At 38.7% G+C, this 22,629-nt stretch overlaps 1 protein-coding gene across 4 annotated transcripts in view; it reads left to right on the top strand.

The window, feature by feature from the left end:
* Window positions 1-22,629, top strand: part of ssbp4 (single stranded DNA binding protein 4) — a 144,865-nt gene that overhangs the window by 79,925 nt on the left and 42,311 nt on the right. For all 4 annotated transcript variants that reach the window (XM_028444412.1, XM_028444415.1, XM_028444413.1 and 1 more), the window contains exon 5: window positions 22,150-22,239. In XM_028444412.1, coding sequence (XP_028300213.1) covers window positions 22,150-22,239 — 90 coding nt within the window. The remainder of the gene's footprint in view (window positions 1-22,149; window positions 22,240-22,629) is intronic.

Raw genomic sequence — 22,629 nt, 5'->3', positions numbered from 1 at the left:
ATGTGTGATCATTGTGTGTGTGGAACAGAGAGAGAGAGAGGGGAGGGTTTTTCTGTCACTTTGTGTGTGCACTTGTGTAACTGTGTGTGTGTCTTTGTGTTCCGCTCCATGTGTACTTGGTCTTCCTGCCGCTCTGTGATCACTGGCATATTTAGACTAATCATGGAAGAGGGGGAGCATGTGTCTCCATGAATGTGATCCCCCAGTGTTGAACACTGTTTGTCTGCAAATGTGTGTTTGTGTTTAAGAGAACGACCGCAGTTTACACAGGGGATCCACGTGTTGATGTGTTCATTTGCAAAAGAAAGAACTGAACTATATTTTCCCTGTCTTTTTCTCATGCACGCGCACGTGCGTGATATAGGAGGGAACGAGGAGAGGAAGGTAGAGCAGTGGAGTAAAGGAAGTTGTTTCTAAATCGGAACCAGAAGTTGAAGGAACAGAGACTTAAATGCTGTGTGCATGTGCGTGCATGCATCTGTGTGTGTGTGCATGAGTGTGTGTGAAACGATAAACATATTTCACCGCAAGCACGCTGTGCACTGACTAACCTGAAGTAAACACAACAATCGGAGCCATCTTCTCCTTCATTTAAATCTCCTTTTTTTTCTGTTTCTCACTGTTTCACTCCCATTGGCTCTGTCTGAAACCTGCTTGTTCTCATCTCTCTGTTGCTATCTCTCCTCTTCCAGCCTGTATTTTCATGCCTCAGTGTGTGTGCGTGTGTGTGTGTGTGTGTCAGAGTGTGCCTGTCGTCCGCTCTCTGGTTCTCTCTCTGCATGCGTGCCAGTGCTGTGCTATGCTGGCAGAGACTATGCTGGGGATATTTCTGTCAGCCTCTGTTTATTTATTGATGGCGATGCTGGTGAGAGTCGGCCTGCCTACATGTGGGCTCACGTTGAGAGAAAGTGAGCTACGTTCCGGAGAATCGCTGCTTCCCCTTCCTCTCCTTGCCCTCTTCTTCACTCCATGACTCATCCAGAGTTAATATTTGTCACCCTTAGTCCTAATGACACTGAAATAAAGACCCGTTGGTTCCTTGACCTTCGAATAACTTGTGGGGACTCGTTGCTTCTTGCGTGTCCTGTAATGCAGTGGTTCTCAAACTTTTCAAAATAAAGGTGCCAGAGGATGGGGACCCCCCACTGTACCTGAAGGTGGTTGAACACAGACATGAACATTGAAGAACAGTCATGTGGAGACAGGGCCATCTATTAGGGGGAATAAAGGGGAGAGATTTTTGGGGCCCATCCATAGTCAGCAAAATGATGGTCCATTGTTCTATGAATCTGTGATAACCACATTTATTTATTGATCTGAATAATATCCACGGTTATCCAGGAAGTTTGTTATAATTTGCGCAATGGAATTTTAAAAACCTCAGAAATTGGTTAAACGTTGCAAATTACAGTGACCAAAAATGGACAGAAAAAATAGTAAGAATGGTTCAAAGTGTCAATATTTCAACAATTAGTTTAAACTGGCTAATAATAGGCATGACAAATTGTGAATGTGGTTGAATTGGCAAATATAAGCATGAAATGTGGGTAGTTAAAAATAAGTTAAAAGTGACAATAATGGGGTAACTTTAGATGGGAGAAGTTGTGGAAAGGGATTAAAAGTGCCAAAAATGAATTGAAAGTGAAAAAAAAATTGATGGAGAAGTGGCAGAAATGGGAAGAATGGCAAAAAAAAGTATTGAATAAAGGTTAAAATATTGCAAGTTTGGTGTAATTGCCGAAAAAATGGGCTCAAATTTTCTCTGGCGACCCCCTCCCAGTGAGTTGTGACCCCCGTGTCACTGAAATGAAAGTTATATACAAGCTGAAAGAGACCCTCTCTGATGCCAAAGTCTCAGTCAAGGAGCAACCGGGGGCTGCAAATCACACTAAAGTGGTTTCAGCAAGAATGCAAATAGAATATATTAATGTCACAGCTCATTGTGGTGACTGGTGGGCCAGAGGTCCACAGGTCTAACTGGTACAGTTTGTCTCCATGAGACGGCAATGGAGCTGTGAATATGGATGTGTAATAGTATGTTGGGAGATATGGCGCATATGTAATGGTATTAATATTAAGCACAAATTCTAATTAAGTTTTAGTCATAGTCTTTTGACTATGTCAAAATGTTGTTATCAGGACTGTTTATTACAGTAGTCATACTCTTGTTGTTGTCACTTAAAATGTAATCAACAAAAACTATGATGAAAAATTTTAGTCAAGAAAATCAGCACTGGTGGCTTGTATGGTACAGTGTGATATGGTATAGCCTATGGTGTGTTATGGTATCGTATGGTGAGGTGTGGTAGACATGTCATGGCATTTTAAAGTATGGTTTGATATGGTATTGAATGGTGTGGTTTAGTAGTGTAAGGTATGGTAGGGCCTGTGATTTTCCGTAATTGTGAAAAACAGACGAAAATAAAACGGAACGCAAGCTTAAAAAAATCTGGTATAGCTCTTAACGTCACTGAGGTATGCAAACCCCCTGACCACAATAAGGTGGCAATCCCTCAAGGGGGGGAAACTGAAAAATTAAAACAAAATAAAATGAAATAAAATATTCTTCGTCCAGCTTGGTGCCTTGTGGAGCGCATTGAAAGTAGTCCGGCGGGTCGAAAAATTGTGGCTGAAAGCCTGGCTTTCTGTAGCCGTTTGTAGCGTGGCGGCTCCTGGTCCGTGTGACGGACTCATAGGTGGCTGTTATTGAAGCTGTCTGAGGAGCGCGCCGGCGGTGTTTGTCACGGTCCCGACATTAGGAGACCACCGTCCACCTACCCTCATATCCCCGTCTATCCATAACAGGAGTAAAACAGCCAAAATGGAAGAAAAAGCAGCCGGTAACGCAACGTTTCGGTCCTTAAAATGACCTTCTTCAGGCAGCCTTACTTGCTAATAATACACGTGTCAAAACGTGCAGGAACATGGTGTAATAGATGCATCCCTCGTGAAATTTGAACATGGAGTGAGGAATCATAATCTTTGATTTGAGGGAGTAAGACATTTATTTGAGGGGGCGCTGCCCCCTCTTGCCCCCATGTCGAGCAGGCCCCGCTGATAGAGCTAAAACATGCTCATAGACCAGCTGAATAAACCCTTCGCCTCTCTTCTTACTGAATAAACCCCCAAACCCCAAATCCCATTTTCTCATCAACACTACAATCTTCAGCACCTCCTGAATATTTCTTCACTTTCACTGTTCATTTCTTTTCTATTATTTTGCTGCTTTCTTTTCCTTCTTCGTCCCACCGCCTTGCAGCCCTCTCTCCCTCCCTCGCTGCCTCCCTCCCACTCGTCCACACGCCGTTCGGCCGACAGACTTTCAGCAAGTTCCACAGACTGTCCATTGTCTTGGGAATGCAGTTTGCTTTCTCCCCTCACACTCTCCCCCACCTCCTGTCGGGTGGGATCCAACAAGGTTAGGTAGCGTAGAGTTTTCATGGTCCTCGAGGCCACTGGGTTTCAGGTCTGTGGCTGTCAGACGATCCAGGTCAGCTGATCAGGCTACAAACTTGGTATTATGTTAGAGTAGGAGTGTGAAAACTAATTTTTAGTTCAGGGACCAAATATGAAGCAGTTTGATCTCAAGTGGGCCACAGATTTTATGCAGGAAAACAACATTATGGTGTCCTAGTTTACATTCCTACGTATACATAAAGTACAAAATATGGAAGAAACTGACAGATATCAGTCCCAACAGGATCTTCACTGTAAATTTCTTTAAATTTGTGACCAATTTCTATTTAATTAAGCTAAATATTTGAGGAAAATCAAAGGGTTTTGTAAGAATTGAGATTTTTTTCCAACAATTTATCATTAAATATGAATGCAATTATGCGATATAAGCCACGGGAAAACTGTGAACCCCTGCAAATATTGTCGAGTTTCATTTACACAGTGATTCATGTTTTCTCCATAATTTTTATTTACTCCTGCGGGCAAAATTGGATGCTCCAAATGGCCAGATTTGGCCCCCGGGCCATGCGTTTGACACGTGTGTGCTCGAGGCAGAAATAGGAACTCTATTTGAAGAGAGAATATTAATTAAGTCTTTAAAAACGCTATTACGGGATCAGCTGTGTGGCTTGTTTAATATTTCTGATTTACTAAATTAGAAATTACAATGTACACAGTATAATTTCCCCCTCATGAAATCTATTAAATAGTAACTCATCTTACAAGAAGATGCCCCAAAAGCCTTTAAGCTTTTGCTGGATTGTGTTCCTATGGTAATGTGTTAGAGCTGAGTGTGGGTTTCACACACTGCTTATACTTCATCTCACATGCATTTTGTCTGTTTGTGTAGATATTTCTTCCATTAGTGGTGGTTGTGTGAGGGACACAGTGATCACACATCAAAATGTTAAAGCTTCACAAAAGATTTCAATATTTGTCAAAACAGCTGATCTCATCATGAGAGGTAGAGGTGGTCTCCATGGCGGTGCCTTAGGGATACATAATGGAAATTAGTGTTTTTGTGTCATGTGTGTAACTCTGCATATCTCACATGCCCACTCCCCAGTGTCTGGTGCTCAGGAGGAATGCTCTTTTAAGAATGTATCTTCCTGCCCAGACACACACACACACACACACACACAGACGCGTCTCACCCGTGGGGGATGCAACACTCGCACTTTCATATAAACAAAAATTCAGCCCCCTCACTTTTTACAGAGGGATTCATTGTTAAAAACATTTTGGTCCAGTTCGATTGATTGAATGGTGATCCAGCCAATCACAGCCAGACATTTGACGAAGCTGCCGTTCCGAGAAGGTAAACAAAGAGTTAACAGCGATGAGTGGAGTGTATGCAAAGTGACAACAAATGAGTAACAGGTGGCAGAAAATGGTCCTAAAGTGGCAAAAATAAAAAAAAACATGGTAAGAAAAAAGTGACTAGAATGGGGCCAAAAGCAGTCGAGTGGCAAAACAAAATTGGGGAATAAAGAGGAAACAGGTGGTGTGTAATGGCAAAGGTTAGCTTAAATGAGCAAAATGTGGCAAACAATAGTGAAAAAGGACAAAGATGTGGAACAAAAAGATGCAAAATGTAGGGAAAAAATGAAACAAGTGGTATTTATTGGGCAAAACGTAGCATATTTGGATGAAAAGTGGCCAAAAAATAGTTAAAGAATTGACAAAAATTTGATTAAAATGTAAAAAAAGGACTATTTATTGGCAAAAAGAAGCTAAAATCAGAAAAAACTAAAAAGTGTCTTTTTTTTTGTTTTTTGAAAAGGGGCAAAAATGGGACAAAGTAAGTTGCAAAATGGTCAAAGAAAAAGGAAAAAAGGGGTCTAAAAGTTTCCCCTTTTAAAGTTTTCTGGTGAAATAATAATTAACATGAAGATATAAAGATCCACATGTTGAGTATCACTGACTTAATAACAGCTTTGTGATGGTTTTAGTAAATTTACCCTACCCTTAGAACACCATCACTTTTAAAATTGCTGCTCCACCCCTGGACACACACACACACACACACACACACACACACGTAGATGTACACAGTGCAATGAGTAGATCTAACATCTTTTTGGATTTTATGGTTGTTTAAGATAATGATTGCACATTTGCAGAGGTGCATCCATTGTATTAGCATTGAAATGCTGTCACACAAAGCAAGACTGGGTTAAGTAAACTCTCTTCCTTCTTAACCACATTACAATACAGTGAAATATGGTAATAGTTTAAGTGTGTGTGTGTGTGTGTGTGTGTGTGTGTGTGTGCATGTGTGTGCGCTAAAGACGTCTGACTCAAGCTTTGCGTCTCGCCCTGTTGCTTTAGGCATTATGGAATGTGTACAGCCCAGCTTTAAATCTCTGACTCCCTCTCCTTCTCTCCCTGTTTTATGTTCACAGTATACGGTACCACCACTTCCTTCGTCTTTTCATCTTGCACCTTCTCAGCTCTGCAGGAATGAAATCCAGTTGTGTGAGCCTAACATGAGAAAAAGAGAGGGGGAATAAGTGGCAGAATATGAAAGACTGCCAAAGAATAAGGAGGAGGTAGATATAGCTAACAAGTTTGCCAGAGACTCTTTTCATTTTTAATAGTCCCGTAGGAGGTCTGGCTGATAAAGTGTTATGTTATATTATTAAGTCCTGGCAAGTTTGGAGCTGCAACTGATCGCAACAGTAACGTGAAAGCGAGTCTGCGCCAAAGTAAAAGAAAAGATCTTCTAACCTTTTTGGAGTTTTATTTACTCTCTTTTTCTTTAACTTAGACATCTTTTCAACTTTTGGTTGAGGCAACTGGACTCGCTTGCATTTTTTGCTTGAAGATGTTTCATGCGTCCTTCAAGCGTCTTCTTCAATTCTGTAAAATGACTATAGCTGGGAGTCTGGGCCTCAGACTCAGACTCAGTATTTTGGTCCATGGATTAAAATTGTTTTCCAAGGTCTGCACGTCATCATTTCTGAAATGGCTTTTTTGAATTTTTTTTTTTTTAAAGATGAAGCTTCTTACTCAGATCTGCAGCATCCAGCAGAGCTGAGCATCCAGACTGGATGAATAAGACTGAAGTGAGCTGCGAAAAAAATGTACTCATCCTTCACTTTTCCTCTGTTTTTATCACATTAACATTTGCCTCTGCGCTCTGTACGTCTATCAATACCTAATTAGCAGCAGTAATAGTCTTAAATTGGCCGTACACTTGTGGATGAGTAAGTCTGTCTGCCCTCTGTCAGTCATTGTGTGTTTGTGTGCATCAGTTTGTATTTATGTGTGGACTAAAAGCATCATAGTGACAGTCTTCTCTTGTGTATTTCCACCCAGCACCAACTGTCTAATGAGGGAGTGAAAGGCCGTTGGCAGGGAAGGATGTGTGTCACGTGTGTGTGTGTGCGTGTTTAGGGGTTAGTGTGTGTGTGGGTGTGTGTGTGTGTTATGTCTGTTTCTAATTAAAGAGAATTGCCAGCAGGGGGGCTCCGTGTTAGAAAGGGTCACCAAGAGAGCAGAAGGCCATCACTACGCTTTGGTCATTAACTCCCAACATTGCTTCTTTGTGCCTGTGCGTTATTGTGTGTGTGTGTGTGTGTGTGTATCATACGTACAGTATATATATAATGATAAACATAAAAACAAAATATAGTGAAAAAAGTGCATTTATTAGGTTTTTCCTTTTAAGATGAATACAAATATGTTCATATTTTTGTGGTTATTAACACCGTTATTAAAGGGCTTCAGTAAAAGCTATTGACCGGCAGAGGTGAAAGTAATGGATTACAAGTAATCACGTTACTGTAATTGAGATGTTTGTATGGGTACTTGTACTTTTTTCAGTGTATTTCTAAATCAGTCATTTTACTTCTACTTAAGTATGTTTTAAAATAAGTTATGTCATTCTTTACATTTCTACACCCAACATTTACACAGTAAATTGTGATTTTTTGTTTTGTTTTTTTTTTTGTTTTAAAATGATCAACAGACATTATGAAACTGTAAAAAATGAAATGACCAGACAACAATCAAATGCATCACATCTTAGCCGACCAATCAGATTAAGCGTAATGCACGCAGCCAAAACAGCATAGAATGCCAGTTGCTTTCTCAGTTTTAGAGTTCATAAATGTATTTATACTTAAAGCCTGATCATTTTTATTTTTATTTTGAATTGAATTATTGAACAATTTGTGTTGTTGTTTTTTTTTTTTTTAAATAATTGTACATTTTGACAAACTTTTTTTTATATATATATACAGATCCCTTTGTGGAAAATAAATTTTTTAAGTTTATACATGAGATGTTTACTGTATGCAAGGAAACCATGGCAAGAATTATTACCTAAAATAAATGTGTAGGGTGAAAGTAACTAGTAACTTTTAGTACTATTTAATCAAGTTTTTACTTGTACTTGAGTATTTTATGCATGACTTATTTGTGCTTGAGTACAATTTCAATCAAGTAACAGTACTTCCACTTGAGTAGAATATATCAGTACGCTTTACACCTCTTCATTCATCCAAATGCAAACCAAGCACTTTGAAATATTTTAACCCTTGGTGGTTGCTAATCTTCCTGGGGTCCATAATTTAATAAAAATTAAGATTCAAGTTCAAGTAAGAACAGAAAAAAATTAAAGACAGTTAAAAATATACAGAAAGATTACATCAAAAGGTACATCAAGACACATTTTCATGACACCAACAAATAAATTGAAAAAATACATTAAAGCTAGGGTACTCTAATAATTATTTAAAAAAAAAACATTTAATAATTAAAAAAAAAGATTCTTATTAGCATCATATAGTATATCATAAAAGTAATAATTTCCCTATAGTTCCTCACCTGCAGCGGGTCCAGGTTCGATTCCCGGCCTGGGACCCTTTCCTGCGTGTCATTCCCTGCTCTCTCTGACCCCTTTCCTGTCAAGCAACTGTCATATAAAGGCCACTAGAGCCAAAACAATCCTTTAAAAAAAAAAAAAAAAAAAAAAAAAAAAAAAAAAAAAAAAAAAAGTAATAATTTCTGACAAAATCATACGTCTGCGTGCTTTCTGTGCCTTATAATTAAGTATTTTCGTTAATAAAACCCCAGAAGACAAAATGTTAGCGGTCACCCCCTCCAGCTCCAATCACGGGATTTAGAGAAAGGAGCCTCCTCATTGGCTGCTGCAATATATAGTGAAGCGCGAGCACGGTGCAAACTTGTTTTCAGTTTTGGACTTTGGAAGTGGCTGTTTTCCTTCTAGACAGGTAGTCTAATGTTCCATTTTCCTATAGTTTGTGTGCATCCTTTTGCGTAGCGACGTGTTTTCATGCACTTCCGTGAGAGGAGGAGACTGGGAGGGATTATCAGAGTGGGGGGCGGGATTTACGGTTCAAATTCAGCCATGCCCCTCTGTCATGGTTCAAAAAACAAGTAGTGCAGGTTTAAGATTTCAGGTCCCTAGGTAATTTGTTCCATAAGTGAAAAGCTCTCAAATAGACAGACATTTGTATAAAGTATAAAAGTATAATCTTAACTTTGGTCATGATTGAAAGGCTTATGGCATATGTCAAAGTTTGATGATATCTGTAGATTGTTTGGAGTTATTTCTTTTGTCCAACAGTGGTTGTGCTGATTACTCTGTAAACTCTAGATTATAATTATAATTGGTAACACCGCTTTAATTACAGTAATTTTGAATGATTTTTAACTATTGCATAAGAAAAATAAACCATATAAAGTAAAGTTTTCCAGATAAACTATTTCCCAGTGCTTTTGTGTGCTTATGTATTTATTTTAAGTTATCTTGTGCTGAGTTATCCTCCCTCCGTTCTGTCAGCTGCCATCCACAGAGAGCCACCAACCACTTCAATAAGATGTTTACAGGAGGCGGGAACTGACAAGCGCAATTCTCTGCCTTTCTGCATTTGTTTGTTTCATCCCTGAGCTGCTTTTCCAAGAGTATGTGTTTGTGCACGTGGACCAATGTGTGCCAACGCCATCTGCATTTTGTGTTGTCGTCTTTTTCGTGTCAATGTGTGTTTGTGTGTGTGTGTGAAATACTATGGGATTTGGAGCAGGAGCTCCAGGGCAGCACTGAGGAGAGTAGACCCAGCCAAGGCAGCTTCCCTTTAGGCTTTCAGCCCCAAACCGAGGCTGGGAGGCTCCTGAGATAGATGCAGCACTAGCAGAGAGATGTGTGTGTGTGTGTGTGTGTGTGTGTGTGTGTGTGTGTGTGTGTGTGCGTGCGTGTGTGTTCTGTAGGGGGATCCCAAGCAGATTTGTTTACCAGTAATTAATTCACCTGATTGACATAACAGCTGCCAGAGCTGTGGGAAGGCTGCAGTGTTTGTGTGTGTTTTGAAGAATCCCCGTGCATAGTGTGCACGTGAGTTTGTGCACATGTGTTTGCCTACCTGTTCTGCAGGTGTACTAAAATGCTCTCGCTGCTCCCGGAATGGAGTGCGTGTTGTTGCAGAGAGGCCCTCCTTCCTGGCAGCACTCAGTCTCCTCATTGATTTGGCTGGTCTGTTGGCCCGCAGCCTCCGCTCACACACTCCTTCATCCCTGATAGACTTTTTAGAGTTGACTTTGGTGACAGAAGCTGAGAGAGATGGAAGAGAAGGAGCGAAGTGACAGAGGGACGAATGGGGGAGTGAGCAATTACAGTCTGAAGTGTAATTCCTGGTTTGTTTTGCTGAAGTCACTATGCAGGACAGATAAAAGCAGCAATTTATCTGTATGATTCACATCATCTCTTGTATATTAGCCTCATCACGCCAAGCGTATCATATTTCATACATGATTTTGGAACTCTACATGATCAGTGTGATTTTTTTTTCTTCTTGAAAACCCCAATGTATACGATTATATACTAGAGATGTCGCGATGCAACTTTTTCACTTCCGATATGATATCGATATTGCAGCCTTGCGTATCGGCCAAGACCGATATTGATCCGATACGATATCAGCACGAATCATACATACTTTTATTACTTATTTTGTAGAGTGGAATGTTAGAAAAGGCTAGATCAAGTGATGTTACTCAAACAGAGAACAGTCAGCAACAGTAGGTTACTTCGTTGGAGTGTGAAACACAGTCACCTATGGATAGAAGAGAGTTTTTATCGGTAATTTTAGATGCAGTCCGATAAAATCCAATATTCGTTTTATGGCTGACATCGGACCAATATCCGATATCAATATCGGATCGGGACACCTCTATTATATACATGCAATAGAAGGATAATCCACCCTAGGGTAGTAATTAGTTCAGCTGAGGCCTTTCCAACAACTCTACTCTAAGATTGACATTTATAAGGAAAGATGCACAGGTGGTTTTAGAGCCTAGCTTCCTAAAGTGGGGTACGGATACCCCCAGAGGTATGCAAATTGTCATGGAGGTACGTGAATGAAAATTAAAAACGTTGTAACAACATTGGGAACTAGAATATAAATAAAGCAGCTAATGCTATTGCTTGGCTAATGCTAGGTTCATGCTAATGCTAGGTTAATGTTATTGCAAGGCTATTGCTAGGTTAAAGCTTATGCTAAGTGAATGCTAATGTTATGCTAAAGCTATTGCTAGGCTAATGCTATTGCTATGCTAATGCTAGGTTAATGCTAATGCTAGGTTGATGCTATTGTTAGGCTAATGTTAATGCGAGGTTAAAGTTAATGCTAGGTCAATGCTAATGCTAGGCTAATACTAAGTTATTGCTAGGCTAATGCTAGGTTAATGTTAATTCTAGTTTAAAGCTATTGCTAGGCTAATCCTAATGCTAAGTTAAAAGTTAATGCTAGGTCAATGTTATTGCTAGGCTAATGCTAATGCTAAATTAAAGTTAATGCTAGGTCAATGTTATTGCTAGGCTAATGCTAATGCTAGATTAATGCTAGCTAATGCTAAGCTAAGGCAGGATGATGTGGGACAGCACCTACATCCTCACTTGGATTTTCTTCAACAGCATAAGTAATTCAGGGACAAATTTCACTGTAGTTTGACATTGTATATGACATTATATTTATTAAGTGTGCAGGAGTAGGGGAGTAGTACATGGCTTCAGGTTAATGATGTGAAGGGGTATGGAACTATGAAAAGTTTGAAAAGATTATGGTAAGAAACACATTAAAAGGTTTACTGAAACATCAATAGGAAGAGATACTGGTTTGATGTAATGTGATAATTAGTTTATATTTCATAATCTCTGTTTTCGTAAAATCGTGTTGGAAAAAATCATATTTCATACAGCAGATATATGAAACTCAGATCTTGTAACTCTAAATCAGTCAATTGTCATTTATTGCATTGTTTATTGCATTTCATGCATTTTACACATCATCAAGCAACAAAAAGTATTTTTAAGTGTTTAAATTGCATAAGAGATGTAAGCACTGTGCAGGCCACTTTTCCCATGTGTACTGTGAGAAATGCATCTCCATCTAAACAAGGCCTTATATGCAAAACAAAAAGTTTGTGATCCACAAAAATGAGGAAAAATAAGTGAAATATTATATTTTATAAGATTTCACCATGCTAGTTCCATTGGTGGATATCTCATTGTTGCATGAAAATAGCACTAAAAAATATTCTTATGAGTGTATTGGTTATTTATTATGTAGTTGAGCATTGAGAGCTCCGGTTTCAAAACATTAGAATATTCTGTCAATTATTTAATGATTCTGGCTTTCCATTAACTTTTTTTTAAAAATAAACACTTAGTTTCTGTAGAGGAAGCTTTGCAGTTGGGACACTGAGTTCATTAGTGCTTCAGCCAGGCTGCTTTGTCATCGCTCAGTGCTGGCAGAGCGTGTTGTAGTGCTGGAAACAGAGGAGGCTCAGTGTGATTACGGTCCACTCCAAGAAGAGTAGGATTTGTCTCAGTGTGTGTCTGAACTTTGTGTTCAAAGCTTTTGTGTGCCACTAGGGACCCTTGTGTATGTTTGTGTACCGCGTCCACTTGTGCGTTTTGTACGGTCGTATCAGCCGGAACTCACAAGATTTGACACCAAAGCACGGACGTACGTTCACTCACTCAACCTCCATCAGGGTTGGTATCAGTGTTGTTGTGGCCAGCAGGTAGCAGTGTGTTGGCCGGCTTGTCAGAAGCCAGATAACAGCAGATCCATTACCCCCTGGAAGCTGAGGTCTGATCAGCGCGAAGATAGAGCCGCTCACTCACTTTGTCCGTGCGCCCCGCCAGCCCGCTGGCCTGCACTACAGAGCTAAAGAGGATCACAAGCAGGTGCTAGAAGAGAGCAGGCACATTCTGTTGGATCAAACCGTCAACTAAAAGCATCCAAACAAAGCTCAATTTATGTTAGCTGCAACATATAGGGGCTCAGATTTTCCTTTTCAAAATGTCCCCAATTCCGTTTCAACGTTCACCCATATGGCCATACCAGCCTGTCATTGGCCGATCTTGTTAGATCTCGGAAATTAGGTGCCACAGTGGGGGACAGAGAGTGGTATCTGTCATTGTGTCCTTAGGCAAGGCACTGCACCCACATTGCCTAGTATGAATGTAGTGTTTGAGTGAGTGTTAGTGGTGGTCGGAGGGGCTGATGGCAGCCTTGCTTTCGTCAGTCTGCCCCAGGGCAGTTGTGGCTACAATAGTAGCTTACCACCACTAACTGTGGAGTGAAAGAATAATCCCTTGATTCTGTAAAGCATCTTTGAGTGTCCAAAAAAGCCCTACATAACATTGATGTATTATTATTATTTCCTTTACACTTTCATCGTCTTTCCCTATTTAGATGACTTTACTCGCTATTAAACCTCCTGAAATCATACCAAACATGCTGAATAGGGTTAATAGAGTTAATTACTGTTAATATTGTTTTACATATTAGCAAGCAACACAAGATTGCTATTATCACCAAACTTGCTGCAGATGATGTCCATACATTAGTTAAATTATTCCAGCCTTTATAGCCTTCTTTACTGAGAATTGGCTTTATATTTTATGTAAATCTCAGGTGTTTTTTGGGGGCGGACTACAAATTTCTGTATTTAAAACATGATTTATTGTCACTTTGTATCATATATTTCAAAAATGTGCTGAAAAAATTAGCCATGTACAGTAGGTCATGTAGAAGCTTTGAAAAAGCCACGCTGCTACACCCTGAGTCCTCCATTTCATGAGGAAAATACTAAGGAAATACTCTATATGATCTCAAAACATAATTTGTGAAACCTTTCATTTTGGTGAATGACCCTCACGTTTTGCCCAAAACCCCGGGCAGCCATGTGATTGGATTTGTAATGTCCGTCTTTGCACTAGTACCTCTTCAGATTCAAATGTAGTCATAATAATCTGAACCACTTTTTCATCATAAAACATTAAAAACACACTTCAGATGAAGCTATGAATTCATTTTCATTCACGAGATTTTGTGCAGAATTTGACACATTCATCCGTTTGTTACACTTACTGGACATTGAGTGGATACATTTTCTGTTTAATATGTGAATTTGTCCCAAAACATGCATGTAAGGCGTTTCCGTGTCATGTTGGGCCCCGATTTTAAATAAAGTGAGGAAGCGCTACATACTGACAACAAAAACATACATTTAGAGATGTTCCTCATTCCTTTTTGTCAATGAATAACACAATTTCTCCCTATCTGAGCCTCACAAGCACTTCCTTGTGTTTGTGCTAAGCTAATCTTACTATTTACTTCTTTATGTGTACTGTGAAGATGTGACAGATCTGAGAGTGCTATGTATCTCATATAGCATTTGGCAGGAGAGCAAATACATGTATCACTGCCACCAAAGCATCTAACCACTGCGTTTAACAGCTTGCAATGAGAGTTAGGCATGCAAGACTTAAACCTTTCAATGCACACAATATGTTTTGTTTTTAAAAAAAAGAAAAAGAAATGGCAAACTCAATCAAAACCAAAGAAGAGAAGTGAGTGTTATTGAGTTAGAACAGGGGTGTCAAACTCATTTTTACTCAGGGGCCTAATACACAACAGTTTGAGCTCAAGTGGGTTGCAGATGAGTTAGTTAATAAAGAACAATTTTAACACTGGTTTTCACTTCATTTCAGTTTGAAAGGCACTGACAATATCCAGATCAACACTTAAAAAATCCTTGATTTTTGTAACCAATAAAATTAAGAGTTATTTCCACAATATCCAATAAAAAAGGGTTGCAGTTGTGATATTGACGCAAAATCTCCTGCACATATTTTTTCATTTTAATACATTTGTGTAATTGGAGGAACAAAGATAGCCACACCTAAATGTTTGATATTTTATGCAATGATTATTTTTTTCATTTATTTCTTCCTATAAATAAGAGGGAGTTTTTTCTTCCCACTGTCGCTAAATGCATGTTCATGTGGATCTTGTGGGATTCTTTCTTCCTTACGATGGACTCTATTTTTTTTTTTTTGTTAAGTGCTTTGAGATTACTTTGTTGTAATTTGCGCTATATAAATAAAGTTGAATTTAATTGAATTTTTACTTTTTCCTGCGGGCCGAATTGGATGGTCTAAAGGATGGTCCCCGGGACTTGAGTTTGACACATGTGAGTTAGAAGTTTGCACCCTCTGCATGAAAATCAGTGTTATCAGGTGGAGAAAGGGAGAAAAAGCCAAAATGGCCATGGTTAGACTCTTCATTCTGGCACACGGTTTAAAATTGAGATAGCATACTTTATATAATAACAAGCATACTGTATGGTTTCATGGCTTAGAGATATTTAGAGGTGAAGTGAAGCTCCCTGTACAGGCAGTGAATATACAGACAGATTCTGGCCAAGTATGACAGCTGATCAGCTGTTCTGTATGACATTTCTGATTGTTTTTTTTATTTAAGTATTTATTTAAGAAGTAATGCAAATCTCATTTTGACTGAGTAGTCTGCAACTAATCATCTGTCTACATTGAAAAAAGCTTCTATTAGAGTTAATACACAATAGCTTTTTTTTAATTTTTTTTTATCACACGTTATCAACTCCTCACCACACTTTAAGCCATTTAAATACAGCCCAAGGTATTGGACAGTCACGCAGGGTTAATTATTTAAAACCCCTTGCTCCTTTTTTTGTTAATATGACTGACTAAATGATGTCATGATATGTGACTTTGGCTTCCATTAAGAGCTGGTTATATTGTGATGGAGGAAAGGGACGTTAACATTGAGCAGGTTACTGTGTATCGGGCTTGTTTGTGTGCAGGCAGAGGAAAGCGAAGAGATAGCAGAGGCAGACAGGGCAGCTATCAAAAAGCCACAGGCAGCTTTTAACTCCATGTCTCTTTCTTTTCTCCGTTTTCTTGTCTCTCTTTTTCTTCCTCTATACTTCTCACTCTCTCTTTTCTCTCTTCCTCTGTATCTCTCCCTGGCCATGCTGATGATTGACGGCCTGAGGGTTTTAATGGGCACTGGAGAGCCAGAGCTGAGGTCGGGGTTGTCATGGCAACTAGGAGAAGGGGGCCTTTTGCTGCTGCTTCACCTGAGTACTGAGGAGCATCGTTGGCTGGCTGAGGCAGGCAGCCACACATACACACCCCAGCACACACACACACGCACACGCACACACACGCACACGCCCTTCCATTCACGCGTCCTCCTCACACAGAGATGTCCTGCATCCATCCACCCATCTTCTCTTTTCTATTCTCACTCTATCCTCTTTTCCATTCTTCATGTTCATTCATTAATTCCTGCAGATTTGCCTCAGCTCGTTAAACATTAAATGTGTAAATATCTATATTATTTATTAAGAGTGTAAGAAAAAAAAGGTTTTGGTGATATATCGCAATATTTTACAGCGCGGTTATCGTATCGATCCAAAAAAATGTCCAAATCGGTTTTTTTTTTGGTTTTTTTTTAGAATCATGTTTAATTGTGCTAACATATGCATAGCACGTAAATGCCCGGTCACGCACCATCAGACCTTGTTGAACTACCTCACTCCTCAATGCATTTTAGCTGGTTGTTGATTGCACTTTATTTTCATGAAACATACTGGACACGTTTGTTGATGTATTTGGCGACTTTTTTTTTTTTTCAAACATTTTTGAAAAATGTATTTTGACAGTTTTTTAAACATACCACTTGTTTTTCATAATGGTACATGAATTACAGTTAGGTACCATTTACTTGTTCTCACAATGAATTGTATTTCATACCATTTTGTACTTGTAAAGGTGAAATTTGTAGTTATTGATATCATGATATATCGCAACTTATATTGCGATGTTTAGCAAAATATGAAAGAAACCGACTATATCCAAGCAATAAGTGACAGATATCAGTCCCAACATAATCTTCACTTTGAATTTCCTAGATTTGGTGACCAATTTCTATTGAATTAAAGGAATTATTATGTAATAATTTGACAAAAATTTAGGATTTTTGAATGAATTTTAAGTTCAACATAAAAAAAATTACTGCAATCATGCGATATTAAAGGGTTGATGTGAAGCTAAATTGACTTTTCTGTGCTTTAAACATGATAAAAGTGCTATTAGGGCTTCATACACATGCCCAAAGTGTTTATTTCACTGATTCCCTCAATCGTTCGTTAGAGGGTGATTTGCTCCTTTCTTACTCCAGGGCCTTGCTCCAATTTGATGATGCGTTCCACACTGAGCTGGAGAAGCCACGCCTCCAGGAAGCTCTCTGCCGTTATTGACATGTAAATAGTGACATGTAAATGTGTTTTACTGTAATATGCAGTTTTTTGGCAGAAAGCAATCACAACTGTGTGTGGATAGTATAAATAAATTTGCTTTGGTGATTACTGTTCCCCCTTTTAACAGAGCGAGACATGCAGGGAAGTCAGTGTCCCGTCTATAGACACGCCCACTTATGAATATGCATAAGTAGGCCGCAAATCAGCCTGTTTGTAGAGTTGCTCAAAAAGTGACTTTTCAAGTTTGGGAAAATGAACCTGAAATACTATGTTTTTGGGGTTCTTAGAACAAATGGAGATGGGTGAAAAATAGCATGACATGGGACCTTTGGTGTTGATTTTCAGCTTCAGTGCTTTGGTTGTTGCTCTTGGCTTCAACTCTTTGTTAACATCCGCTTGTAGCGCTAAGAGGAACGGCCACAGCTCTGTTATGAACCTTTGAGGGAAAAGGAAGCCTCTTCAGCAGCCCTTTCTACTCTGTCTAACCTCCTTCCACCTGTGGAGGAAGCTACTCATCTCCTCTGCTTACACTTCTCTCTTTCTCCACTTTCTGATTCTAAAGTACAAGTTATTGTGATGTTTTCATCGATGTTTAGGGTGAAACAGATTCACACCCTCGTTACTGCATATACTGTGTGTGTGTGTGTGTGTGTGTGTGTGTGTGTGTGTGTGTGTTCAGTGAGTCTAACGGCTCTGAGGGTTTGAGTGTAAACATTGGGAGTGAGTGAAACTGTAGTCGGCGTGTTTGATGTTCTCCACCTCGTCATTGTCCTGAAAAATAAAAGCTTTATTTCATCAGAACATATCAGAAATACCGACACAATGAAATCTTTTAACTGTCAGCAGTGTTCATTTGGATTTTAGTTTTAGTCATAGTCTTTTGACTAAAATGCAACTTAGTTTTAAATGTAGTCATCAGGATTATTTCAGTTATAGTCTAGTTTTAGTCAACAAAATGACATGATTTTGGTACAGGATAAGATTTTAGGCATTTTTTAAAGATTCAATTGGCATTTTTCACCCTGATATGGGATGTATTAATGTTTATAAATACACACAAGCTGGTTTGATGTGATCAATGTGTAAAAGCACATGATCACATCTTTTTTTTTTGTTATTGCTTTTTTCAAACATGTGCAAGTAACAAGAAAGTAAACTGTAAATAACACAAACAAACAAAACCAATAAGAATAGTAAAAAACAACAATTATTTGTCTTTATTAGTGAACAAAAATATCAATATATTCTGACTAGGGGTGGGAACCTCTGGGTACCTCACGATACGATATGATTCGCGATACAAGGCTCACAATAACAATTATCTCACAATATGACGATACTGCGATTATCGATATATTGGTCAGAAATCAATCTACGATAATCTATGACATAACAAAAAAAAAGTGAAAAATACAATTTTTATTTTATATCTCTGAAAGACAATAAATTGAAAAGTGTCCTATGAACAGTGACACTATTTTAGGGCAACATTTCTGTAAATAAGTGTCAACATATCAATGTAAACGAATAAGTATCTCCAATAGTGCTTTCTGTAAACAAAAAATAGGGTTTTTCTTACCAGTGACACCATTATAGTGCAATATTCCAGTACAATGTATTGGCATATTGACAAAATACTTTGCACATTTATATACACACATATATATATATATATATATATATATAAATATATATGTAATTTTTTTAATTGATACTTAGTGTGAGCATTTCGATAATCAATCGTGCAAAAAAATATTGCGATATATCACCGTATCGAGATATTGTCACACACCTAGCAAGGGGTACTCAGGAAGATTTAACAATTCATATAAAAATAATTGTATAATAATATACGTATACTAGTTCCTTTTTAGGCTATTTTTTAGACAAATTCACCACAAATGAACAGCACTAGTGCTAAAAAAATACTATATTTTCTTGTAATTTATTGAAAGAGGATTAGTTTATGCTGTCGAGGCCATTTTATCAAACTTTTGACAATAGGAGAAAATAATTAGCTACATTTTACATCGGAGGCCACATTTTCTTACCATTGAAGTAATTACATAAAAGTTGCATTGGTAATTAAAAAAAATAAAAAAAATCCAGGTTGAATTACACTCATTGTTTTGAATTTGTAGATTAAGCCTATCGGGAACCAATGTTTAAGACACATTGATAGGTTTAGGAGAACCCGCTGTTAAACTATGGAGAGGGTACTGATGATATGAAGAGGGGGTTCACATGATTTGACAAAAATGCAAAGGGGGTACACGGGACAAAAAAGATTAGACCACTGTTTTAGATCATTGTAACATTTGTTCATAATTAGTAGCCTTTAACTATTCAGGTTCTCTCTCTCTCAGTAAAGTTTTGGTTCACTTTAGTCCACCTCTGAAGTTACTCACTTTCTAACTTCCCTGGTATTTTTCCAGCCATGTGTGAATGTCAAGCTCCCACAATGCAACAGTGACTGTCAGCTTCACTGCCTCTGAAGGAACCCAGTGCAGCGAGTGTCACATCTGTCTTCTTCCTAAAGTTGGAAATCATTATAATTGAGTGGAGAGATGAAGGAAATACTGTAAAGAAGGGATTTGTTTAAACAGGGGCTGCATGCTGAAAGAAGGGCTGCTGTAAATCATAGCTCATAATACTCATTTACTGTTGTTTTTCCATGCTTTCTCCAAGCAAGACCAGTCTTTCTGTGCAGAGTTTGCATGTTCTCACTGAGGGTTTAAGGATTTCCACTGATTCCAAATCGTTGTATTCAGGGCTTTAAATGAACTTATTAGATCACTAACCAGCATGGCTAGTGGATTCTTAAAGTTACCAGCCAATCAGATTTTCCACCAGCGTAAATAAACTACATTATGAGCCACAGTATAGATTTAAACGTTTATGTTTTTTTTTTTAACTCATTCACTGCCAGCCCTTTTCAGAGCAGCCATATTGCCAGGCATTTTAGATGATTTTCACTGATTTTTTTAAGACCCACAGAATATTTTGTACTATGACAATCTGAAATCTGAGAAAAACGGCTTTTTCTGAAAAAATCCATGAGTGACTTTGAAGCATTTTTTTTTTTTATTTATTTTATTTTTTTATTTATTCAGTTTATTTCCGACATGGTTACATTCACTTTTTTTTTTTACATTTTTTTTTTTTTTTTTTTGTACATGCCGAAAAAGGAGACGAGAGAAGCAGTTTGCTTATCTGAGTCCCGTCCCCTGTTTTACCATCGCAAATTTACATGGGTTTACATGTCTCTCTGGTCAAACATTCTTGAGTTGTTCTGAACAGTCCTTTTTTGTGTATTCTCATCTGTAGTCAGTGTTGTCTTGTTTTTATTCCTCCTCCTCTCTATCGTTGTTCATGTTGGCCTTGTTCCCTGCCAGACGTTGTTAGCATTCCTCCAGTTCAAGAATAGTTCCTCTTTCGAAGGTGTTTGGAAGGTTTTTTCCCTTTTCATCCATAATGTCACCACTCGGGAATGTCTCTTTTGGACACACAAGTTTGCAGCTTGTTTTGTCTCTACGTCAAGGTTAATCCAGCTGTTGTTAGTTCTATTTGGGTTAGTGACCCCTCAACATTAGTTTCCTTCTATAAAACTACAAAAACAACACTGAGACCAGGCTTTTGATGGCAAAATTATTATTAATTTGCTATCTGGGTCAGAGTTGAATGGATTTCTTACTGTATTTTGGCCTTCCTCCATGTCTCTCCCACCGTCATTCTCCACAGCGCAACTTCCTCCTTCTCCCGGACACTCCGAGTGTCGCTGAGTCACCGCTTGCCTAGTTTTTTGATCGTTTTCTCTCACCAATCGCGACATTCTCAGTAGTCCACTTAGTTCCACACATGCTCTGGTCGAGTGTGCGCTGCTGTGAGCTGCTGGGAACTTCAGCATCAACTCTCGTAGCACCATTTTCTGTTTTTAAACTCCTTTCCTCTCCCTCTGAGCTCTGTCCATCACGGATGATCTCCCATCCAAAGGTGCTCTGCTGCCACCTACATGTCACCAGTTGATCACTACATAATTGTACAAGTTAGATATTCACAGGAGAGCTTCCTCACACTGTCTCCTAGCAACCCCAGCTGAAAAACACAATTCAGGTCTATAGACGTCTTTGGCAGTCAATGAGTTATATAGTTTTTAATTTAGTTGATTGCAGAATTACATTAAAATATATAAATTTAATTTAAAAACAATGTTGGAACAATGCCTAAAAGGTGCAATATGGAACTTTGGGTGTGTCGGAGAAGTGAACCTTTTATAAAGTACATTCTCATAACTTAATAAACAAACTTAACTCAGATGAAAATTGGATCTCTGGAACGCTGTTTGAAGTTAGAAAGAATAGGAGTAATCAGTACTAAGAATTACATGTACTTTAGAGAAAAAATGTTTTATTAACATACATACTCTTCAACTGTTAACAAATCCCACTCCCCACAAACTGTGTAGTGCACATTTTAAAGGTGAACAAATGATAAAGATTATGTGTGAAATGTAATCTTCAGAGTCTGTGCTACTCTGCATATGCTCAGTAGCTGCTGGATCTTTGCGTAGGAACTCTACACCTGATAAATATCTCCACATGTTTGTTCCTATCTAATTTAGCCTCTTCATTCCATTTAACTTCTCTGATAACGAACCAACAATCACTCTAACGTAAGCACGTAGCCAATTGTCACGTCACGGCATAGTGTTCATGGGAAATATAGAATCAAAACAAGCAGCAGGGCTGCCAGATATACATTACGTTTTAAAGTCTAAACACACACAAAAACCCTCAAATTTTTTGGTGGAAAAAAGGCCAATCTGTTGCATCGTTTCTTGAGCCTGTCGTTTCAAACAGATTCTTCACCAGCCAAAATGGCTAGTAACTCTACTATGTTACCCATCAAAGTTCATTTTTACCCACATTTGGCCCTGGTTGTATTTAAAGTTTTCAAATAAATAACAAAGTGTTGGATCTTTTTATCATCTCCTTGATGTGAGTTTTATCTCGTTATTCATTAGGACGGTAACACTGAGTTGACTTTGTGTTATTGTTTGTTTTTCAGAGTGCTGCCGCTGCCCCAAGTCCAGTGATGGGCAACATGCCACCCAACGATGGCATGCCAGGAGGACCCATGCCCCCAGGCTTCTTTCAAGTAAGAAAAGTGTCACACTTTCAAACCACATCCCTAGACCAACCCCCCGCCATAAATCATCTCTAAGCATTACACATGCCCCTCCCTCAGCTGCCGCTAAGCCTCTCCTTCTGTCTCCTCCTCCTTTTTTAGCCTCTTTAGCTGTCCTAATCCCCGTCCAGATGTGTTCCCTTCTCTGTCTCTCTGTATTCGTCCCACATGTCCACGCTCGAGTTGTAAACTCCTGGTGCTCTTGTTTGATGCTTAACACATACATTTCCAAGAAATAAAATGCCAGAGTTTGCCAGTGTACGTGGTGGTCAGTTTGTTGTTTGTTGGACAACAGACTTGTCTTCACGCCTCTGGAAACTGTCTGGAAGGCGGTCGAGATCACTTTCTCTGTCTCTCTGT

This window comes from Gouania willdenowi, chromosome 4 (assembly GCF_900634775.1).
Source record: "Gouania willdenowi chromosome 4, fGouWil2.1, whole genome shotgun sequence".
Taxonomy (NCBI): Eukaryota; Metazoa; Chordata; class Actinopteri; order Blenniiformes; family Gobiesocidae; genus Gouania; species Gouania willdenowi.
Note: the sequence above shows the minus strand (reverse complement) of the source record. Positions and strands in the feature narration are given on the sequence as shown.